Source organism: Rhipicephalus microplus, chromosome X (genome assembly GCF_043290135.1).
Source record: "Rhipicephalus microplus isolate Deutch F79 chromosome X, USDA_Rmic, whole genome shotgun sequence".
Taxonomy (NCBI): domain Eukaryota; kingdom Metazoa; phylum Arthropoda; class Arachnida; order Ixodida; family Ixodidae; genus Rhipicephalus; species Rhipicephalus microplus.
In genome coordinates this window covers 468,880,045-468,904,282 of record NC_134710.1, presented here as the reverse complement: position 1 = coordinate 468,904,282, position 24,238 = coordinate 468,880,045, and the positions used below count along the sequence as shown (strand labels likewise).

The following is a 24,238-nucleotide window of genomic DNA, read 5'->3' as shown; positions in this document are numbered from 1 at the left end:
TTAGGACCTTCGGGTGGCAGTGTTGTCAAGTTGTGAGGCGATGAGAGTTTCATCTTTCATATTGCTTTTATGCAAGAGAACAAGATTAGTGGATGCATCTGAAATAAAGGTTTGGTGATGTAGTCAGCATTTGTTTGTCATTGCCTTGACATCCTCAATGTTATGGCGCTTTGATAATCGCCAACTTTTGTTTGGTCTCATAAAATCCAAATTTTACTGTACCCTTTGCATGATTTCAATATCAATAAAGAATTAAGTTTTTCAACTGATTGTTAGCCACTGATAACTGATAATAGAGACATACACCCTCAACCATGATGACAAAATTTTCACACACGTATGAGCAGTGCTCAGATTGAGTTTTGAAACACTCATAACCAGACCTGCCTTGAATTCACCTAGACTGCGGGCAAGCATCCCCTGTATCCCCGTGAGACCAGAAAATGTTTGTTATGCATGCATAGCCAACATTCAATTTCACTTTTAGCAAGGCCGAAATTTGTGCAGCATCCACAACTTGACTGTGCTAGCAGTTACTTGTGGCCATAGTCCAATGGTGTGACAAGTCAAAATTGCAGGAGTACACTAGGCTGACACTTCTACAAGCACAAAAATGGCAGATTGGCACACTCTGCACTTTTTTTTTGGGGGGGGGGGGGGGGGGGTGATGTATTTCAACAGCACTGTGCAGACTAGCGACTCCCTTCCATTTGGGTTGGCTTGGATGGTACGCGGCAGAATGAAGCAATTTTAAAACCATCCAATGGCAGAGGTACAGATTTACCGTGTATAAACACTACAAATAACAAGCCACTATTAGGCTACTCAAATGACAACCTTTATTTTTCTTCCCCACAACAAAAATGGGGGAAATCCCAGCCAATCTCAGACATATTGTCAAGTTATTGACTGTATCGAACATTTGTAACATCTATGAAATTGCATGTAAAAGTACAGCACTGATGCGATCATGTACCGGACTACAAGACATTATGAAGGTCTTCCCTTTTCTTACCAGTTGGCAACACCTCCATTTGTGATCCACATCTTCTGGCCGTTGAGGACCCACTTGTCGCCCTTTCGTTCGGCTCGCGTCTTAATGCTGGCCACATCGGAGCCGGCACTGGGCTCAGTCACACAGTATGCCTGCAAAGCACCAGTTAAGTCTTAAGAGAACACCCACAGAGCGTTTGTGAGCATTAGAATATATAAAGTCAAGCTCATCTATCCACTCTATATCGAAGTAAAAAAAAAAAGGCAAGCAAACGTAACAAGGAATACAGAATTTGTAAACACTTAGCATGCAGGGGAAATCAAATTGAGATTAAGTGTATGTACCCTTGTAATGAACGCACTTTTTTCTAAAAAAAGTTAGACACTTCAGGGTGCAATGATTACATGAAGCAAAACTTTGCAAGAAGCACCAAGTTGCAGCTTGCAAATTTTTACAATGCCCAGCATAACAGACGAATCAGGCTGAAAAAGGCCTATCTTTAAATAAAAGGCAGACATTCACTTCTCTTGACATGACTTCGTCTTCATAAATGTCATCATAGCAGTCTGGCCTCACAGTTTAAGTAAAGTAAAGAATTACCTACCTTATCAATGATGAGAAAAATTTCTAAACAGGGGTTGTGGGCTCAAGCCGATGTTTCGACAAGTCCACTTGTTGAAACATCAGCTCAAGCATACAACCTGTTTAAGCATTTTTTTCTTTGCAAACTTCCATCTTCCCCTTTCTGTCGTTTTTTGAAGTATATATAAAGTCAAGCTCATCTATCCACTCTATATCGTAGTAAAAAAAAAAGGCAAGCAAACGTAACAAGGAATACAGAATTTGTAAACACTTAGCATGCAGGGGAAATCAAATTGAGATTAAGTGTATGTACCCTTGTAATGAACGCACTTTTTTCTAAAAAAAGTTACAGACACTTCAGGGTGCAATGATTACATGAAGCAAAACTTTGCAAGAAGCACCAAGTTGCAGCCTGCAAATTTTTACAATGCCCAGCATAACAGACGAATCAGGCTGAAAAAGGCCTATCTTTAAATAAAAGGCAGACATTCATTTCTCTTGACATGACTTCGTCTTCATAAATGTCATCATAGCAGTCTGGCCTCACAGTTTAAGTAAAGTAAAGAATTACCTACCTTATCAATGATGAGAAAAATTTCTAAACAGGGGTTGTGGGCTCAAGCCGATGTTTCGACAAGTCCACTTGTTGAAACATCAGCTCAAGCATACAACCTGTTTAAGCATTTTTTTCTTTGCAAACTTCCATCTTCCCCTTTCTGTCGTTTTTTGAAGTATATATAAAGTCAAGCTCATCTATCCACTCTATATCGTAGTAAAAAAAAAAGTCAAGCAAACGTAACAAGGAATACAGAATTTGTAAACACTTAGCATGCAGGGGAAATCAAATTGAGATTAAGTGTATGTACCCTTGTAATGAACGCACTTTTTTCTAAAAAAAGTTACAGACACTTCAGGGTGCAATGATTACATGAAGCAAAACTTTGCAAGAAGCACCAAGTTGCAGCTTGCAAATTTTTACAATGCCCAGCATAACAGACGAATCAGGCTGAAAAAGGCCTATCTTTAAATAAAAGGCAGACATTCACTTCTCTTGACATGACTTCGTCTTCATAAATGTCATGATAGCAGTCTGGCCTCACAGTTTAAGTAAAGTAAAGAATTACCTGCCTTATCAATGATGAGAAAAATTTCTAAACAGGGGTTGTGGGCTCAAGCCGATGTTTCGACAAGTCCACTTGTTGAAACATCAGCTCAAGCATACAACCTGTTTAAGCATTTTTTTCTTTGCAAACTTCCATCTTCCCCTTTCTGTCGTTTTTTGAAGTACCTTATCAATGACAGTTCATACTAATGAACCATTTGGCCAAACTGCCAAACTCCTTTAATCTAGTGAAAACTGCTTCAATGAGCATATTCTCCCATGTATAACATGCATTTATTTCTTTACATTTATGTACCTGCATCTTCTACAATGAAGATTTTCACATATACATAAGTCATGCGTGCTGAAACAAGAAATATGTGAACTGATTCTAATAAGTACAGTTAATTAAGCAAATAACCTGCGCACAAAAGCTGTAATAGAAATTAAATCGCGATTCACCAGCAGAGTGCCTACTGGGACCGAATTCAGCTTTCTTCTGCCATGTTAGCAGCATGGTGGCCACAAAAGAGGTCTTCATAGTCAGGAAAACTGGGTATTTAACTTTTTATAGATATATGCCAATGAAACACCACGCTTTTAACCTAAATACAAGTGCATCCACTTACTGTATTTACTCATATAATTTGTGCACTTTTTTTCGCCACTTTAGAGCACTGAAAATGGAGTGCGCAAATTACGTGGGGATTTCGGGATCACTTACGGAATATTGTGTCACAGTCCTAATGCACGCAGTCTATACATTAAATAAATAAACTGGAGCACAAACGAAGTGTACTTGTTAATTTTGAAAGATTTTGCACATATTTTAACCAGTAAGATCCAGTCAAGCGTGGTCTAGTGGAAATCACTCATCGCGAAGTCCGATTGGGGAATCATCGTGGCTGCTGTCACTGCCTTCCGAAAGCGCATCGTCCTCGGTTCTGTCGAGCGTGTACGGGTGCCTCATTTTCTTGAAGCTCTTCTTGACAATGCTGGGAGAAACTAGGTCCCACAACACGGCCATACCAAAGGACCTAAGTGTTCGCATATAATTGAAAAGTTCTTCTTCAACATCAGAAAACTTGTATTAGCAAGCATGCACTCTGCTTTCTCCCGTGCCGATCGCACTGACCGTCACACGTTGAAGTTCACGCTGAAGTGCTTAGCGGCGGCAGGGTTCCAGTATTTTTCGGCCAAGTTTACAACAGCGAGCTTGAATTTTGCCGTATATATATAATTACCATATGCCATCACAAGAGAACAGTAAAAACGCGATGGATCCATGGCAAAACCTTAAACTTCGGAAATCAACTAAGTGTGCGATGTACTGCGGATGGAACGAGGAAACAGTTGGCGTGACAAGCGCTCGCATGCCTCCTATGCAGAAAGTTGTCCGTGTCGTCACACGAGCGTGCGTTCTCATGGTTGAGATTGTAGAGATAGGGGGAGGGGGGCAAAGGCTCGAGCAGTTCCGGTGGGTACTGTGTTCTAGGGACCCTAGTTCGGAGGAAGTCCTCAGAAATAGGGGCTTCGCACTCGCCACCAATTTGATTGCATTCGCCTGCTCGGCGAAGCGCCCGTGCAAGGCACCGAAAGGTCCGAAGATGCGTGTGCCGGCGAGCTGGCTCGGGCGAGTCAGGGAGCGCGAAATATGCGATTAAATATTATTTTTCCAAAACGATGGCTAAATATTAGCGTACACAAATTATGCGAGAGCACAAATCAGGTGCATAAATATGGTATAACATTGTTATCAGATGTAACAATAAACAACGATGACACTGTTCACTTTTCTATGCATTCTATGGTGAAATAAATCGTTTATTACAATGCTATTTCTAGGTGTGATTGATTTCTTTTGGTGACAAGCATAATCATTTTTTGCTGCCATAAGCCAAATTGACGCGCTGAAATATTTCCCCCCATTTTCGCCACTAAAAAATAAAAAAAACAAAAATCGCAAAAAACCAGAGGGAGGGGGGGGGGGGGGGGGCCAAACGCAAGCGCAAACATTGGCCTTGCGGTCTCATAATAGCTAGGAGTGGCCGGACACACGAAGGTAAGGTTTCCCACTAAGGTGAGAGTTCGAAGGGGGAGCACAAATGCTCCCGAAATTTCACGTCGTCAAAACAACTATAGCCAAAAAATAAATTTTCGTCAACACAACTCGCGTATGTCTTCACACGTGAACAAATGGGACGGCGTAGCTGGCTGCCGCGCAAGCGTAGGTCAAAGCTTTGGCTTTGCTTGCTACTAGATTCTTAGGACAGGAATGCCAAAACGCTTCTAGCCTATTTTAAGTCTTCACCGCTATCACATTGCAATGCCAAAACGCTTCTAGCCTTTTTTAAGTCTTTACCGCTATCGCATTGCTGCGACGGTTGCAGCAAACAGTAGCTTTGTTTTCAATCTACACGCCTTCAAAACTAAGTCGTTTTATGCTATCTATGATCACAACTGCTGCAGTTTTGTCCAACAGAGTTTTCGAAAAAGCAGCGTTGCTTTGATTGGTCGAGCGTTGGCCGCATGCTCACTTTCAGAGTTCTGTCAGTAACGTCATTGGCATACATGATCGCGTCGAACTACAGCGGTTTTGACCACAGCAGTTGAGACAACGACAACCACACGCACTGTAGAAAACAGTGCTTGCGCTGATCGCACATGTACTTCCAATGTTTAAGCACGCTGCTCTCGATCAACCTTCGTTCGCCGGTTTCGGTACTATTGGCCCAACGAACACATGAATATGGCTGGAGAATTTCACGAATTTGTATCAGCCGCGGTTCCGCATCACTGAAACTCTACTATGCGTTTAGATGAACGCTTCTCCAATTCGTTTATATAAAACGTCGTGGGCTCTGAAAAAGCCTGGAATGGACTGACCTGCATTTTTGTCAATACGACCACATTTCGCACACAAATTCAGATTTCCAGGAAATTTTCATGACAACCATACAAACTGAAGAAACCATCGAAATCCGAGTCTCCCGTACAGTGCAGGAGACTTGGCAGGTATATGATGATAACACCAATACATATTGTTCCCTCCTTGTGACGGAATATAGCACAATACCATTTTTGTGGCATCTGCGGCTAGCTACGGCAATACACTGTAGCCAATTGTGGAAGCCACACTATTTTACTAATTTTAGTTTTTTCTTTTCGGAAATAAAATATTTTTCGTAAAATTTCAGGTAAGATTCATAAAATCGTAAGCGCAGTTAAAGTTCGTACATTTTACAAGAAAATTGGAAGATTTGGTAGGTATGCCAATGCGAACTCATGTGTCGTAATTCAGGTTGCTGCCTTGCTTTCAGATGATTTTAGACAGAAGCTCTTCTGTTTTTGTGCCGTACAACAGCTTTTGATGTTGCATGCTCATTGCGTTGAGTAAACAGATAGTAATTCACATCAGTGAACGCAACGTTGGCATTGCACCACTATTGGCAACACCAGAAATTTTGACAAGCGACTATGGCAGAATGGGCACAACAGCTCTACTTAGTACATATTGCAGCAAAGTGCCTAACCTGCATTTTTCTTCCAGCTTCGAGTAAGACATAGAGTCGCTGTGTGGAGGACTCCGCTGGCACAGATATCAAGTCACAGACATGACATTTCACGTAAAAGTTTACTTTTTAATGTAACATGTTTCGGCAATCGCACATAACAAGTGAAACTTCAATTTAAGAAAATTTTGATGTGATAAAGCAACTGAAAGTTTCATTGACAATGCTATGCTGAGGTTTATTTGCTCCTCTCAGATACCCGAGTTATTAGCCCAAACTACAGCCAAAATTAACAAACAAGTCCTTTTAAATACAGCCTCAAAAGACTTCAGCAGAAAGAGGCCAGCGCTTAAAACTGACAGAAAAAGTTGCACTACTGTGCGACTTGATTATCAAAGACAAAACATACAATGATGGTAAAATCACTTACTGCAAGCAAGGGTTCCTCCGTGAGGCGACCGAGATACTTTTTCTTCTGCTCTTCACTGCCGCAAAGAATGACTGGTGTTTGCTGAATAAACATAATAATAAAAAAAGCATTTTATACTCTTCTGGTCTAGAAAAACAGTCTCTGGTATGCCGATCATGCACCCCTTTACAAAACACGAGCAAGAGGCATGTTTGATTTCCTCAAAAGCCTAGGTGCCACTCAGGTTTAACCCAAATTTCAATCATTTCAAACCCCACCCAATTAGAATGTAGCTTTCATGCACCTCTTTCCATCTTTCGAAAAAGATGTACGCTGCATCATTCACTAGAATATGATGTCCTGCGGGAGATGTTTACCTTGGCTATTAGAGTCCTCGACACGAAATCTGTCAGCAAGTTTTCTCAGAGAGCTTAAATATCTTTTTTTCTCTTGTAGCATTTCAGACTCCAAGGCAAATGCACCCCAGGAACTATTTCTTTCAGCATTTTACTTCTTCTTTTTTAAATTCTGCCAAATTGGGTGTGTATCGGTGGTTTGCATGCCACACTGAAAGCTTCATTTCTTGTTACTTAGACCTTGAGCAGCCCAACACTATTCTTTACAGCATCATGGCTAACAAGTTGACCAGATGATAAGATACTGGAAAAAAACTATAGCTGTGCTGCTCCCCGAGCTAGAATTCATATGGACAGCCAATTGAAGCCATGCTGGCTGCATTACATTGAGTGTCTCAGCAAACTGAAAATCCTTACTTTGTCTGGTTTTCGCTAGCACACAAACCGAGTGCACAGGTAAGGGGCATTATTGTCGACACTGTTCAACTCGCAGAGTCAGCTAAGACTGTTCCAGAGGTGCTGCTATAGCTTTGCCAATTACTAGCTTAAAATGACCTAGTTACACAATGTTATTACAGCACTTTATGCTTTTCCGTGCTTTTAGGGAGGTGTTTCATCAACTCGCAACCTGCTCGTGCGCAACCACGAGCGGGCAAACAACGATTTCAAAGGAATGCTCAAGTGTTCCAACAGCCCCCTCATTTCCTTCTTCTCATAATTCCTCTCTTCTTAAGCGAATGTATGAACAACTGGCTATAGCTTTTTCACAAGAACTTCCTGCGCCGTAAACTTCAGGTACATATTGTGTGTCCAGGATCTGCACACTAACCCAAACTGCTCCATCACTGCTAGCATTTTAGGAATGAAGAAAGCGCGAGATATTCCCAACTTTTCTTTACGCAGTCATATTTTACTTATGCGACTTTATAACATATACTACATCAATAAAATTTATAATGATTTCTAATAATATATACCACTATCACAGAGAAAAATGTCACTGTTTCATCCTGAAGAACTAACAAATATTTTAACTCATTTTCACATGTCACTGTTACAGACTGGAATTACTGTGCTTATATAGAAGTCTGCACTATGTAATTACCTATATTAAGCAGCTGTCGGCTACTATACGTGCTTTTGCTTCTTATCAAGTTGTCATTCATTACTATCTGCGATTCCTCAACAACCTTGAAAAATTCACTCTAAATAAATATTCCTAGTTTAATTTCTATAGAATGTTTTCCACTACGCATTTCCTCGAGTAAGCAAAAAAAAAAAAAAGATGACAAAATCTGACATGTACAGTTAAAGTGAACCTGTCCTGAGGTTAGTTATATGTATACTGTACCCAGCGTACCAGTGTGTTTGTGTGACAGCTATTTTACCTAGAACCACAAAAACCCCTCTTCTAATCCTGCAGTTCACAAGAACGATTCCCAATAGTGGCCAGCTGTGGCTAGTCTTCATTTTTCCACGATGCGTCATTGACAACATTATCTAAAATAGCTTTTTGTTTCCACAGTGAACCACTTTGCTCCTTCGAGTTTCCCCCTAAGAGTCAAGTGTCCACTGCAACTACCATGAAGGGCCAGCATTTTATGTAAAGTTGGAAAGTTCTCTCCCTTCCTCGGACTAGTTCTTCCATTTCCAATTTTTGTCAACTTCCCTTTGTAGTGAGGCAATGCCCCGAACAGAGCTTTTCTCACCAAACTCCGAGAGGCAGGCTTTTATATAATACATAAACTTTAATCTGCTCTCCAATCCTCGGCTGTCAACATGTATATTTCTCCCCTCTGCTTAACTGATCTACACACTGCAGTAGCACACAAGAATGCAAAATCGCACCAAAGGCATAATAAGTTAGAGTGCACAGAAGCAGAACATTAGAAGCAGCAAACGTCTGACAAGTGCTCACCTATGCATATTATTTAGAGCTTTAGAGTTTCAAGCAGCAAAAAAAAAAAAAAGAAATGGGAGAATAAACAAAATATAGTGTCTCCCTGTTCTCTTTTCTACATTTCAGCTTTTTTTTTTTTTTGCTTGGAATTTTCCATTGATTAGGATTTGAACAAGAAAGAATTGTGACAACGAAAACAGCAAACGCCTGCAGCTGTGACCACTCAATTCAGCTCCCTCACAGCCATAGCAAGTTTTCCGCCTTGCTTTCTGCTTTGCTAGCGAGGTAGCTTTCATATTTATTGCGAGCATCGGGCAATGTTCTGAAATTGCTGCTTTGGAACAGCTTAGTATAGCGGACATCGCTTGCCACAATTTCTCACAATTGGCACAGCTGTTCTGTCAGAGCATCTGAAGAAGATAGAACCAACACTTAGCATGCAACCTTTTTGAATAGAATGTTGATAATCTGCCCGAAACTTTTGCAGGATACATTAATAACATATATATCAATTTCACAAAACTCAATGATCATGTATGTCTGCTCTAAACATCAGCTCAAAGAGTGCCAAAGTTGTGATGCTATATTTCCCCTTGAGTTATAATGCTGTAAAATTCATCTAACCTTTTTTTTTTTACCACCTCTCGGTCAGTAAAGGTATTTGGAAACCGAGTCTATATTTCGCTTCTAAGAGTCAGTAGAATGCAACAAGAGTCAGTAGGATTCAACTCTCTCAGGACTTTGCCAACAAAACAAGGGGCTACAGTTATGCCATAGTGATCAAAACCAAAAAGTTTTACAATGCAACACGTGAAAAGAACTAGAACTGCGTCACCACCAACTGAATAGCGCTTAAAATACAATACAGCTGCACAGTTAAACCAATACATGCCTCTGCGACCATTTTAACCTCAAGCATCTGCTGCAGTGGCACTCTTTTCAGTCGAATAGTTCCCCTTGCAGCTTTCAAAGAAGATCCCTTGTGTTCAAGAAAAGGTGACGAAATAAGTCCTTGCAATGCATCGATCCTGAAAATAGTTGTTCCTGTCTTGCGAGTTAAAGAGACAGCACCACATTCACAACCAATACAGTGAGCATGCAGCAATGGTCAAGCCTTGTCATTTATGCAAGAAACGTTCCTCTTGTGTCACGAACCTTGTGCTCATGAGCAATGCGACAGCTGTGCTGCCCACCCAGCCCAAAGCAAGCTCAGCAAAAAGATAAAGAGCTATTATGCCCGAAATAAGGATTTTTTGTAACTTACCGTGTTTGCAGGGCTAAAATTTAAAATTCAGTCTCTGACACAAAGAAAATGTAGCTGACTTGAGTTAAAACGTTTTTTTTTTACTTCAAACTTAGCTAAAATGCAAATATAGTGCAACTATATTTGCATTTATAACTGCATAGATTTGCATAAGCAGTTCATCGTAAAGGCAGACACACTATTGCATGATGTTTCACAGATGCATGTTCCCCGTTAGGCTGAAGTAGGAAGCCTAAGCATTTTACAACTACTTTCATTCACTTATTAATTCATGGTTTCCTATACCTGTGCCAAGCAAAATGCAAAGCGCATCAAACACCCATGCAGTTTTGTGAAAATTTTCCACTAGATAACTCGGCCCCCTTTCTAATGAAGCATTACAGAAAAACATACTCTCAAATCTCGCTTTCCCAAACAAGCAGAATCTTTCTTGCATTTGCAAAAACTCACCGCAACTGATCACTGACATGAATCGCAAGTTCAATGTGTAAGTTGCCATAATGAAAAAAAGATTTTCTTCCCCACATAAAAAGCATCATATCAGGTTCTACAAAGCAAATACACGTATTTTATGAAAGGCAACACCATTAAAATTGTCGCATTTTAAACCGCCATTCATTCATTTAAAGGGCCCCTAAACCACCCAGAGGTCGAAATTTAGCTGTGGTGCAAAAGTTTTGCACAAGTATACAATGGCCACGGAGCCGTCATAATTTTTCGAACCAGTTCCGTAATATCGGAGTTATGAGTTTGATTATCAAAACGTGGCGATCACTCCTTTCGCTCTTCCTTTTGTTACCCTCCATAGGTACTTTCTTCCAAAGCCGCTATGCCTTCTCACCGAGCACCCCTCCCAATATCGTGCGGCATACGCCATCACCAATGCGCTGCTCAAAACACCACTTACTTCCGATTGCCGCGTCTCCATCTCTTCGTCAACTACGTGCTTGTTGGCGAATAGCTGCCGCCGGCCCGAGATTATACGAATTGTGCCGGTATGGACACTGTGTTACGGGAAGCAGCAGCCAATCCGCAAGCCCACGCACGTACGCGGGCAACAAGACGAAGAACAACAAGCAACGCGGACAGCTGCTTGCAAAGTAACCGGACGTCGTAGGTTCTTGCTCAACCAATCATAGCATCAATGTGCTGTGCGCTAGAGAATAAACTTAACATCACACAGAGGCCCCAAAGGTTTGACTAGGAGAATGAAATGTTTCTTGAAATTTGTCGTGTGCCAGCGACTCGTAGCGCTACCATGTGTAGAATCGTTGATCACGACGGCATTCTGCACACAATGCGTGTCTTTACTTGAAATGTTTGAAAAAATATCGTAAGTGGTTTAGGGGCCCTTTAAGTGTTGCGTTTCTGTCCCTTCCCTGAGTGAGCCTTCAGAGGTAGTGGAATAAAGGCAGCCTACCCCAAGCTCTGAACCTGTCAAAGCGAGACAGATTCCCGAGCAGGCGTGCGCAAACTCCTCGATGCACAGGCACACCTCAAAGCTCTTCAAGTCAGGTCCGCCTGGAGTGTGGAGGAAGGAAGCAGAGATGGGACATAGTGCAGCACAGACAGTTTTCCTGGAATAGTACTGTACAGAGCAACTGCGATACTGCATCACACTGCACACTTGGGGTCACTATGAAAATTGCGTGAAATTCACCAATGCCTAAACAACGGGCCTATGCCCAGATGGTAGCACAGAAGGCATTCATATGAATGAGTGTTGGTCAAGATGTTCTGTTTGCATGCCGTTCCATCCAAGCAAGCACAGCAAGCACGAAATGCAAGACATATGCAATCAAGATCAGCAATCCCTTATCCTTACACTACTTTGTAGATGTCACCTACCAAGCCACTCAAAAGCCTGGAGTGTCATTCCCAAAGTATTGTAGGAGGCACTTATTTGTTATAACTATCAAATGAATGCTATTCTTGCCGATGTTACTTCTCCATCAAATATGGAGACTAGCTGACAAGAGGCATGAGAGCTTTCCAGTTTAACCAACATATCACCCCTGTTATCTTTCAAGGCTATACGAGTACAGCCCATTAGAAAAAATAAAGTCTCAGCCAGATGATGGAGATTCCCATGGCCCCTTTTCTATTTTTCATTAGGCTCTACATCCAGCAGTTGCTGTTGCCAAGGTTAAACGTACCCAGAATGAACTAACACAAATGAAGCAAGCTTTTAGCCGTTAAGACAGGTAACACACAAATGTTCATAACCTTGCCACAAGTGCCATACAGTATGTTCAAGACTGGAACAGGGTACATGTGTTCGGGAGCAGTCCTGGGAGCAGGCAAAAGTGTTGTAGCCGGCTTGGAGCATCCAGAAAGACGTTTTGCAGCAGGCTTCGAGCAACCGGAAAAGTCTTTTTGGGCAAGTTTGGAGTAGTCAGGCAGAACGAAGAAAGGAAAAGAAGACAACCCCCCATTTGTAGTGCGAAGCCACAAGGAAATCCATATGGATTTCTCAGAAAGAAAAGCCTTTAATTGCCGAAAAACTCATCCGTGTCCGGGGTAGAAATGGATAACTTTTTCGGCAACTAAGAGGTTTTTCTTTCAGAAAAATTCATATGAATTTCCTTGTGGCTTCGCACGACAAACGGGTGGTTGTTTTCTTTCTTTTTCTTGAACCTTCCGTCACCTTGCTTCTTTCTGCAGAACTCATTTGCAGTCAAAGAACCTTCAAAGCAGAAGCCCCATAACACAGCATGTGAAAAGCAACATTCACCAATGCTGCATTTTCCAAACAAATGTGCAGGAGCTTTATATTTCGACAGCAGTCACTCTCGATGGTTTTTTGTTGCCACTGTTGCCATCATGTTCCGTATGAAGTCCATAATTTGAATATACTCCCGCGCATCGTATATTCTACTCGCAAGTGAAAGTGCCTGAGCAGGGGCGACAAACATGGCTGTAGCAGAGATCAAACGAGCCGGCCCTACACAGTCACTCGGAGGGGCACGCAATAAGATCACCCCGCTCTGGAGGCCTGCCATTAAAGCAAGAAAATGCACCACCATTTCGAACAAGATGAAAAGGTGCGAGCAGGGGTGGGGGAAAGTGTGGAACGAGGGTGGGGGGATGTTGTTAGAGCAGCAAGTACGAAACTTTGCTTCTAATGGCGCGACTGTGGTCCGTGCACACTAGCTTCTATGTGCTGCGCTCTCATCACGAAGAGACTATCCAAAAACTGTTGCTCGACCTAAAATGATCATGCTCTCCTACACGTGTGTTTTGTAGAATTACAAGAGATCGGATCCCGAGTTTGTTGCTATCGCATTCATTGCTTCACTCTAGTGATTAGGCTGCGACTTTTTTAGCTATGCGCAGCCGTTCGTGCGCTCAGGTTTAACAAACAGGCGGCCGTGCAGCCGCCCGTCTGTTAAACCTGAATGCACAAGCGTCAAATGCTGAGTCGATAAGTGCCACTTAACGAAGCCCAGCAGTCAAATGAACAAGAATGGGCATGCGCGCTTGATAAGCAGTCTTAACTGTGCACCTGAGTTAACTTGTTCTGGAAGCTGGACACTACCCCTGCTTCTTTCGAGCACCTTTTCTTTCTTTTCTGTACGCTGCCATAGTGTTATAAAAAAAAAAAAATCACAATTCCACCGCAACAGCAAAGCAACGAATGCAACGGCAAAGCAACGAATGCAACAGCAACAAGTGTTATGTTATACGAAGTAATTAAAACTGGCAGCTAACTTTTTTTGGATCTGATATCTTGTAACTCTACAAAATGCTCGTGAAAGAGAATACGACCACACCAGGGAGAGCTGCTCTATCGGCAGTCTCTTTGCGTTAATAACGCTGTTCGTGGAAGGGTCCTGAAGCCATTAGCGGTGATGCCTGCCGAGTTGGTGCACGCACCAGTGATCGGGACAATGCCCTCAGAATCAAAGTTCACAGCTACTCCTCGAGCAATCACAGCCTTGACAAAACTGAAGCTATAGCAGCTTCGAAGAAACCAAAAACACGATGTTTCAGCCACGTTTTCGGTCACGGGGCTTGATGGCTGTCACACCTTGCGGTTAAATTCGGATCGTGTGGTGCAGATAAACAAATTTGGGGCAACAACGACGGTTCGGCACAGGATGGCCCAGCTTTTCTACCCCTGCAACACAAAACAACTCCCACTACAATCACTGTGGGAGACTATATACTAATTTTTACCACCTGTTGTTCATTAACATACAACTAAATCAGGGTTGTTACTGCATTTAGCCCCATCTAACTGCATCGGCCAAAGCCATGATTAAAACCCGCATCCTGAACTTTGGCAGGCATGCCACGACGGACAATTAATGTAGATTTTAGCAACCCAAAAGCGTAAAAGGACTTAAAACAGATAACTTGCCTACTTAAAACAGATAACTTGCCTATCTGTTGTGCTACTTAATTATGCACAGCCATTATCAATATTTCCGAAGTACGCTTTCTCATCTCATGTAGCAGCACTCAATCTAAGTGACATGCTGAGGGGCATAAGTGTACTCCCTTTAAATGACAGTATATTTGCCAGTGGGACTGGGGTATAATATTGCACGGCAGAAGTGCAGAATCACACCAAGAGCTGCAGTGTGTGAACTATGCCACAAGTGGATGGTATAAACTTGTCCAACCATTACAAAACGCTCGAATTTAACTGATTATTTTCATCATCAGCCTCCGCATCAACAAAGTGTGCAGCAGCTAGGTGCGAGTATCACCTCACAATATGCAAAGAGCACTTCACTACATCAAAAAATGATGAATAATGGCACGATCAGCACTTCACAACTTTACTTTTCATAGGCATTTTAGAGAAGCTTGAAATAGCCAATGTTATGTGCAAAGACATTCTTCTCCTTGCGACACAGTTGACGTGTATACCAAGAAACTAATTGAGAAGGATTAACAAATGTGTCACAAATACACTATTGCATTTAAATTACTGCTTAAAGAACCGTGGGTAAAATATAGAAAAGACCACCAAATGCTGGTTGTTTAGGAGCAGAGAGAGAATGATGCATAGTGGTACTCAAGGCTCATCATCACTGCGCCACTTTGCGGTGCAAAGAGATAATTCATATCCAAGAGCATAGTTTGCAACATGCAAATTATTTGTCCACCACTTATTGCAAGTCAACTGCAACGGTGGCAGTCTAAACAGTGTCGTAAAATGAATACGCGAGCATGGCTCCACATCGCTTCTCGTGTGTGATGCGTTAAGCTTAAGTTTCTATGCACACTAGTTCGTCGCAGCACTATGTTGATTTCGTAACCAAAATATGCATTGACTGCTTTGAACCAAGCACGTGCATTGCTGTATTACAACTGCATGCTACAAGAGCATTTAGGCATCGCGTTACAATTGGCATACAAAAACATATATAAAAATAAAACTTTTGCAAGAAAGAATGGGCTTCTGACACTTCAAACTGCATGTAGACATGATTTTCAGTGAACAGAGCCTTGAAGAGGTAGCCATACAACAAGAGTTTTCAACTAGCAATAATCCCCCTCAGTTATCGCTTCATTGGATACGACACCGCCTCTGCGCATACAACATACACAAGCACGCTCTACCTTACACTTCACACAGTAGCTAAAAAAAATGTGTACACCACTTAGTGTCCTCAACAGGAGCAATGACCTTTGAAACACAAGACACCATGCCAAACTGTTGATAAGTGAGAAGTGAGGCTGTACATGAATTGTAGAACTGTACTACAGCAAACTGAAGAAAAAAAAAACAAAGAAGATGATGAAGAAGAATATTTGATGTGCCTTTGTGTGACAGCAGTACAAAGGCTTTTCAACTTAGTTCTCAAGCAGCCTAAACAGACATCGCAGGGCAAAGGTCTGTCCACACTCAATAACTGACTTGCTCAGTCAGCCACGGAGCTTTAAAACGATTCTTGCTTGCAGTTAGAGACATCGCAGGGCAAAGGTCTGTCCACACTCAATAACTGACTTGCTCAGTCAGCCACGGAGCTTTAAAACGATTCTTGCTTGCAGTTAGACAAACTTAACCCATCAAGCTTTTCCCCATGCGCCTCTACAATCACTCAACTTAAAAGAGCACTGGCCCAAAATTTCTAAGGCAAGGTCATGAGTGAGATAGCTTTATGTGGAGACATACACAGCATCTACAAAATACCAAGTGCGAATATAGCCCAGAACATATTTAAAATCAATTTTAAAGTGTATGCACCATGACTGAGCGAGATGTGGAGCACCTCAAAACAGATCTCACTATGCGGTGTCAGCATAAACAAACCTAGGTCACGAGTTTGTGTTGGCTGGTCGGTGTGGTGCCCACGTCACAGTTTTGTGTGGTCACGTGGCCAGCTGTATTTACCTAGCCACTGGCGGGAACTACTCCAGCCTAGTATGGTGCTCTTTGAAAACGAAACTACAACTCCGTGCTCTAAAGGCACTTCTTGATAACCGTAATACACTCACAGTGGTCAGGGTGTCTACCAATTCAATTTTTTCTAAATTCCCGGACTCTTCCGGGTTTTCCATGATAATTAAAAGCCAATTACATGACCATCGCGTCTGTGTGGAAAACTCTGTCCACTGGAAACAAACCCTCGAGTGGCAAAAAAAACAAAACATCATGTACTCATATAAAATAAGTAAACGTATTTATCGCGACCCCTCAAAATGCTCCGAGCGGGTTATGGTAAAAGTGGAAAAAAAATGTATATCTGGCCAAAATAATACCTCTGAGCCAGGCAGGGAGCAAGTTGGCAGTTTGATGTTTGGAATAACCAGGAATCAAACACACAAACTCAAATTAACCGCAAATTAAAGTATGAAGCCTGCAATAGTTCGACAACACAGTCAAAGTTGCTAGGAAACGTAACAGTAGTGCATCTCGTGGCATCCGTGTAAAAGGAGGACACGGGAGTATATAAAAGGAGGACACGGGAGGACACTCCACCACTGGAGTATATTCTAGTCCACTATAATGGCTCCAGCCCATGCCGCTTAGGATGGGGATTGAATTCGATTAAATCGACCTGAAGTGCTGTATTTACTGACTTCACCCTTTAAGATTTGGACTGTATTGAGTCTGATTTGACCTGGATTGCTGTATTCACTACCGATTTGCATCCACACCTACTTTGCGCACCCCTAAAATGTACTTTCCAGAAAAAAAGAATAACTACTAGCAGTCGCGTATTCTGTGCACTTTGCCTTTACAACGACTAACGACAAACCTGCCAACCTGGCAACAGAGGCAAAATCACCGAGCGGGAAAGGGGGGGGGGGGGGGGTAGCGTCTTCTTTTTTAATTTGTAGCTGTGATGGATTTGCTTTTAGCGACAAGCATATGCATGCTTTGCCGCCATAAGTCAAATCGAAGTGCTAAATTATTTCCCCTTTTTCAGCACCAAAAAAAAAAAAACATCACGAAAAACAAGAGGGGGGGGGGTCCAAGCGGAAGAGCAAACATCGGCGTTGCCGTCTCATAATGCCATGGAGCGGGCGAACACACGAGAGTAGGGCTTCCCACTAAGGTGAAAGTCTCAAAGAGGAGCGCCAATTCTCCCGAAATTTCGCATTATCAAAACGAATAGCAACAAAATCGATTTCCGTCCACAACAACTCGCGTGTGTCCTCACATGTGAACAGACAGGATGGCGCAGCTGGCTGCCGCGAAAGCGCAGGTCAAAGCTATGGCTTTGCTCGCAACTAGATTTTTCGGACAGGAAGGTCAAAATGCTTCTAGCCTTTCTTACGCCTTTAGCGCCTTTAATATACCGCTGCGTCAGCCACATGCCCTTGGAGCTCGTAGATCGCTATCACATTGCCGCGACCACGGTTTTGTGTGCGGCAGTTGCGGCTAAGGGTAGCTTTCTTCTCAATCCACGTGCCTTCGAAACTTAGTCGTTTTATGCTATCTATAATCAAAACACCCGCGGTTTTGTCCACAGAGTTTGGGAGAAAGCAGCGTTGTTTTGACTGGTTGAGCATTGGCTGCACGCACACTTTCGGAGTTCTGACAGTCATGTCGTCACCATACATGATCGTGTAGAACGACCGTGATTTCATCCACAGTGGTTGTGGAAACAACAACCACACGTACTGAAGAAGACAGTGCATGTGCTGGTCGCCTGCGTACTTCCTGAGCTTCAAGAACGCTGCTCTCGATTGACCTTCAAACGACGGTTTCGGTACTAAAGTTTATATCACACTCTGCGATTGGGAAAAGTATTCGGAACATTCGAATTTCGCCCCAATGAACACATTAATTTGGCTGGGGAATTTCACGAATACGTTTCACATCACTGAGACACCACTGTACGTTTAGATGAATGCCTCTCAAATTTATTTACAGTAAGACCTCATTTATTCGAACTCAGTTATTTCAAAATTCCACTTAGTTCAAGGCATTTCGTGGCCCCGTATTTTGCAATGTAAGTTTCAGCAGATGACTTGAAGCAGCAGTCAGGACAAGTTCCGTTAATTAGAAAACTTTGGGTGCAGTGTGCCAATTCCCGATCCCAATTTCGTCGCAAATCCACGGAAACAGACGCCCTTAAGAGCTGCTAGGCAATGTACTTTAGCGTTGCCAATGAATAGTAGCTGAAGTACCCTTGACTCGCTACTTCCAGCACGAAAAATAAATTTATATAAAAAAACGGTCTCGTGATCAGCTAAAACATGAGCTGGTGGAAAACAAGACGTGCTTCGCTGCAATACAGTAGTGACGTGCAGGCAGTACGTCTCATGCTTCTCGCAACGTCAGTGCGTCACGATTTATCCAATCTTTCTGGGAATATTGAAAAATTAATAAGGGACAGTCTGGAGAAATCTGCAATGTATGCGAAACTCCGAGTGCCAGTCGCTCCAGCAATTCACAAACTTGTACAGCGGCGGAGTTCTTGCCTACAATGCCTACTTCGAAAACTCGGGTTGAAAGCTTCAATCGTGATGTTTCTCAGCCAAAACACATAGAGAGTTTTGTTACACTGTCCATAACTGAATTCTTTATTTTACGAAAAATAATGGGTGAATGGGCGCATCATAACATGCTGACCAGCGAGGAGCAGGTGACATGCTGCCCACATGACAATACTGTGTTGTAGTGAAGATGTTTCGTTTTTCGCAGGCGCATAATTCAGTTGACCACATTCTTTTTTTTTTTTTTCTTTTCGTGACAGCAGTTAGGCCCAGAATTCCCCCTCGTTTGCGACAAAACTATGATCAGGTATTGCTGGAAAACATGACCCTTGGAGCCAAGAACTACCAGCCCCGATTAATTTGAATATTTTCAAGTTTCTTGCATTCCACTTTTTGTATGTTTTGTTAATTCAAAGATTTCCCATGGTAAAAGTGACTTCAGATTAACGAGGTTTTACTGTATAATAAAATGCAGTGGGCTCACAAGAAGCCTGGAACGAACTGACCAGCATTTTTGTCATTGAGGCCAGATCTCGCACACAAATTCGATTTCCGGGAGATTTTCATGGCAACCATACAAACCGAAGACACGGTCGAAATCCGGGAGTCTCCCGGACAATGCGGGAAACTTGGCAGGTAGGTGATGATAACAGCAATACATATTGTTCTCTCCCGATGGCGGAATATAGCACAATGCTGTTTTGGTGGCCTCCGCGACCAGCTACGGCACTGCACCGTAGCCAATAGTGGAGGCCACGCTATGTTACTAATATTATTATTTTTTTAACCGAAAATGAAATATTTCACAAGGCGTGCATGACATACCGTATTCACTCGCATAATTTGCGCACCCCTAATATTTTGCCAGCTTTACGAAAAAAAAATTACTCTCACATTTTACGCTCCCAACTCTGCCCAAGCCGGCTCACCTGCGCGCGCGCGCACGAACAGGCTTTGGGTTTTTAGATGCCTCGAACGGGTGCACACCTCGTCGAGCAGGTAAACGCAATCAAACAGGCTGCGAGTGCATATCCACTTTTTCGGAGGACTTCCCCTGAAGTAGGGTCCCTAGAACACCGCACCTGCTGGAACTGCTCGAGCGTTTGCCATCTCTACGATCTCTACCATGAGAACGTACGCTCGCGTCACGGCATGTAACCTTTCTGCATCGGAGGCGTGCGAGCAGCTGTCGCGTCAATTGTTCCCCTCATTCCCTGCGTTCGCACTGAACACACGCTTGGTTGATTTCAGAAGTTTGGGCTTCACCACACATCCGTCACGTTTTTACTGATTGATTAATTGATGAATATGTGGGGTTGAACGTCCAAAACCACCGTATGATTATGAGAGACGCCGTAATGGAGGGCTCCAGAAATCGTGACCACCTGGGGTTAATTCTTTAACGTGCACCCAAATCGGAGCACACAGGCCTACAGCATTTTCGCCTCCATTGAAAATGCAGCCGCCACAGTCGGGATCCGATCCCGCATTATGCTGGTCAGGAGTCGATTACCTTAGGCATTTTTACTGTTTTCTTGTGATTGCCTGTGGTATTTATATATACACGGCAAAATTCAAGCTCTCTGTTGTGAAGTTTGCTGAACGGGAGCTGTGCCACTGCCAAGCACTTCAGCGTGAACTTCAACTTGTGATGAACAGAGCAATCGATACGGGAGAAAGCAAAGTGCGCCGCTTGCTAATACAAGTTTCCTGCCGTTGAAGAAGGCCTTTTCAATTATACGAGAACGCTTAGGTCCTTCGGTATTGCCGTGTCATCAGACCTGGTTTCTCACAGCATGTTCAAAAAGAACTTACCGAAATTGGGGCATCTGAACGCGCTCAACATAACCGAGGACGATGCGTGCGTTAGGACTATTACACACTATACCGTATGCGTTTCCGAAATCCCTGCGTAATTTGCGCACCCCCCGGAGCCCCAAAATCACGAAAGAAAGTGCGCAAATTATGCGAGTAAATATGGTATTTTCTTCCCCCGTGCCATCCCTGTCTGCTTAACTTTCAGTGCTTTCATGGGGTCAAGAGAAGAGAGAATGCAATAGGAGCGTGCGACAAATCTTCGCAACTTTGCTCACACTAGATTGAGTTCAAAATATTTTGCCGCCATGAATTCGTGAGGTCATTAGCTCCTTTGGAAAGTTCATTCCATGGCTACTTGCAAAAGTGTTGCAGCGCCCTTTTTGATTAGCTATGGCTCCTCACACTAAACGACTGTTACGCTGAAACTTTTTTCACACCAGCTTGTGACATGCGAGCAGGAATTAGGACACCTTGCCATATAATCATTCATAGTAAAAAATAGTGCAAAAGCAGCAAGGAAGAGACAGAAAAAACAGGACAGAGCGCTGACTACCAACAGCTGTGTTAATTTTTACAGAGAAAATATATAGCTTCGCGAAGAAAACTGGAGGGAAGGAGGAGGACTTTCCTAGCACATGCACACAGGCAGTGCTTTGTCAACGAAACGTGGTACGCTCAACTGTGAAGATAGTTGATCTCTTTGTCAGCAGGTGTGATAGATGGGGAGCTGATATATGTGTGACCTGCGACATGGATGGCGAAGGCTTCATATATTTCCCGGGCGTGGTTATCACTATGCCCAATTCTACTCCGTATAAACCCCAAGCTGAGTCATGAATTTCGATGTCGCAAAACCCTTTCTTCACATTTTTCCTGCAGTTTAGAATTGGCATTTCACCGTTACAGTTTCATTAAAACACATCTATCCATGGCTACTTTCCATTGGGCTGTGGCTAAAGTGACTGTGTCGGTGAATACGTGTAGATTGTGTAGTAGCCAAATTAACTACACGCGAGTGAAGATTATAGTTAGCACTGTTGACTCGCGATCAAGTACCATGAAAACAAATTGGTAGTTTGTCACTGTGGCATTCCTTCCTAGTTCCACCACTAAAAGGATGTAATTTCATGTTTAATTGACCCCTAGTAAACACAACTTAAAAATTTTGGTTAAATTAAACATTCAGCTATCGGGTTCTAACTGCCAAAAGCAAATGGTAGTGAGATGCACTTTAATGAGACTATAATATAATTTTTTACCACTTGGGCTTACTTCATTTCTGCATAGGTCTCAATTAAACAAGCGTTTTTGCATTTCACTTCCTTTAAAATGCGACTATAATCGAACCTGGTACTGGACCGAAAATATGTTATACAAGAAGCCAGGTTACGTACAGTGCATCACCCAATGTTGAACAGATCTTTCAGCACAGGATCCAATACTAGACACAGAACACACACATGTCGCGAAATTAACTAGCTTTAATAAAAATTTATGTTTTTTGCGCAGATTAGTTCCACTCGAAGATTGGTACAATTAGCCCAGCAGTTTTATTGCAGCTGTCATCTAATGTAGGGTCAATTGCACACAGTGGAAGGAGTATATTCTTGTTCATTGCCAATTTGGAGTGCGTTGTTTGGTCTTAACTACACTTGTGATGTGGTTCAGGTGTTGCCCTTTATGGCACCTGATGGACCACTTCATTACAGTCCTTTCCACTCCCATTGGTGCACAGAATGATTGCCCAATTTTTTTTATCCCTCTAGCAGAACCAGGGCCTGATAGTTGAAAGCATGCAATAACAGTTTTCAAGCTAGTGTTTGACCTATCATCATGCACAACATGATGTGCTGTTTCTGCGAAAACTGAGCAAGCCTTCCCACAAACATGTTTAAAAGGTCCTTGGCCAATGCTCATTTACTTTGCAAAACTATCAGCTTGCCTTATTGTTGCTGCATTAAATGAAACGTGCTAGTTTGCAACTTGCTTACTCGCTGTTCATGTACCCATCGGGGACAGCCTTACCTCTGGCAAGCAGCCTCCAAAGGTCCTTGCTAGCCCTAGAGCCCCATACACCTCCATCTCTTCCCATTACACCACAGCGTCAAGACTCACTCCCATAAGGGTTGCGGAACACGCCATTTTTCTGTTCAAGACTTGCTTGACTTCTGTCAAAACAAATTACAGACCATAGTCCGATAAGGAATGCAAAATGTAGCAACTGTGGTGTGCAGCTCCAATTAGTGGCAGCCTGGATGCACATGCTTTGCGCTTTGAGCTACTTCTTCCAGCAGCGTGTCTACCAATTTGCTTTTTCAAAACTCCCCAAATTTTGCAGATTTCTATGATGATTTAGAGCAAATTCCATGACTGTTATGTCTGTTCAAAAAGAACTGTGCACTGGAAACAGACCCTCGAGCGGTAAAAAAAATCTGGCACTCCTATAATATAGGTAAATATATGTAGAAGTGCTCAGAATGTTCTGAGCATGTGTGGTAAATATTAAAAAAAATGTATATCTGGCCACAATGAAACCTCCTAGCAGGAGAATGCTATATTGTCAAGATTGTACCTTTTTATCATTACTTTCATTCCATTATTTTTCAAATTTATTGTTATATGTTCTCCTATGTAATACCCTCGTCAAGGGCCTTTAGGGGTACATTGTCAGGAGAGAAAGCAAGTTGGCTGTTTAATGTTTGGAAGAACCAGAAAGCAAGCACACAAGTTAAAATTAACCGTAGCTAAACATTTCAAGGCGCCCACGACAGCCCTACGATGCAGCCAAAGCTGCTAGAAAACGTAGAAGTGGCACCATTTCGTGGCATCTGTGCAAAAGGAGGACGCCGGAGTCCGGCCGGTTCCGCCACTGATATATGTTCAAGTTCACTATAATGGTTAGAGCCCAGGCTGCTTAGGATGTGGATTGGATTAGATTGACCTGTATTTACTGACTTTACTATTTAGGATGTAGATAGGATTGGATCTGATGCAACCTGGATTGCTGCATCTACTATTGATTTTCATCCCCACCTAAATTGCACACCTCTAGCATATACTGTCCAGAAAAAAAAAACACTACTACTCGCATATTCTGTGCACCTTGCATTGAACAATGACTAACAATGTTGCGAGAACGGAGCTGTACTACATAACTTTCTTTCTTTCTTTCATGTTTATTTTTTTCATGATGAGTTCATGCATGTTGATGTTTTATTTGTCTGGGCTCTGACGCGTGGAGTTCGACAAAGTCCTCAGATGCCTGCAATAAAAGCTAGGGGTAGCAGTTAAAACAATGACCTTTGAACATGTGCTGGCAAGATGGAATCTGTCAGGGCACAACAGCTCCCTGGATTCCATAGATTCATCACAGATTCCGGCGGGTAACCTTCGTTTG

General features: G+C 42.6%; 1 protein-coding gene across 5 annotated transcripts in view; it reads right to left on the bottom strand.

Moving 5' to 3' along the window:
- The window catches only part of Mcad (Medium-chain acyl-CoA dehydrogenase), a 132,399-nt gene that overhangs the window by 72,299 nt on the left and 35,862 nt on the right, over positions 1 to 24,238 (bottom strand). For 3 of the 5 annotated variants that reach the window (XM_037413070.2, XM_075880786.1, XM_075880787.1), the window contains 2 exons: positions 6,621 to 6,701; positions 1,016 to 1,146 (listed from right to left, as the gene is read on the bottom strand). In XM_037413070.2, coding sequence (XP_037268967.1) covers positions 1,016 to 1,146; positions 6,621 to 6,701 — 212 coding nt within the window. Of the gene's footprint in view, positions 1 to 1,015; positions 1,147 to 6,620; positions 6,702 to 11,539; positions 11,641 to 24,238 lie in introns of all 5 variants that reach the window. The other 2 variants (XM_037413069.2, XM_075880785.1) reach the window with 1 other exon arrangement.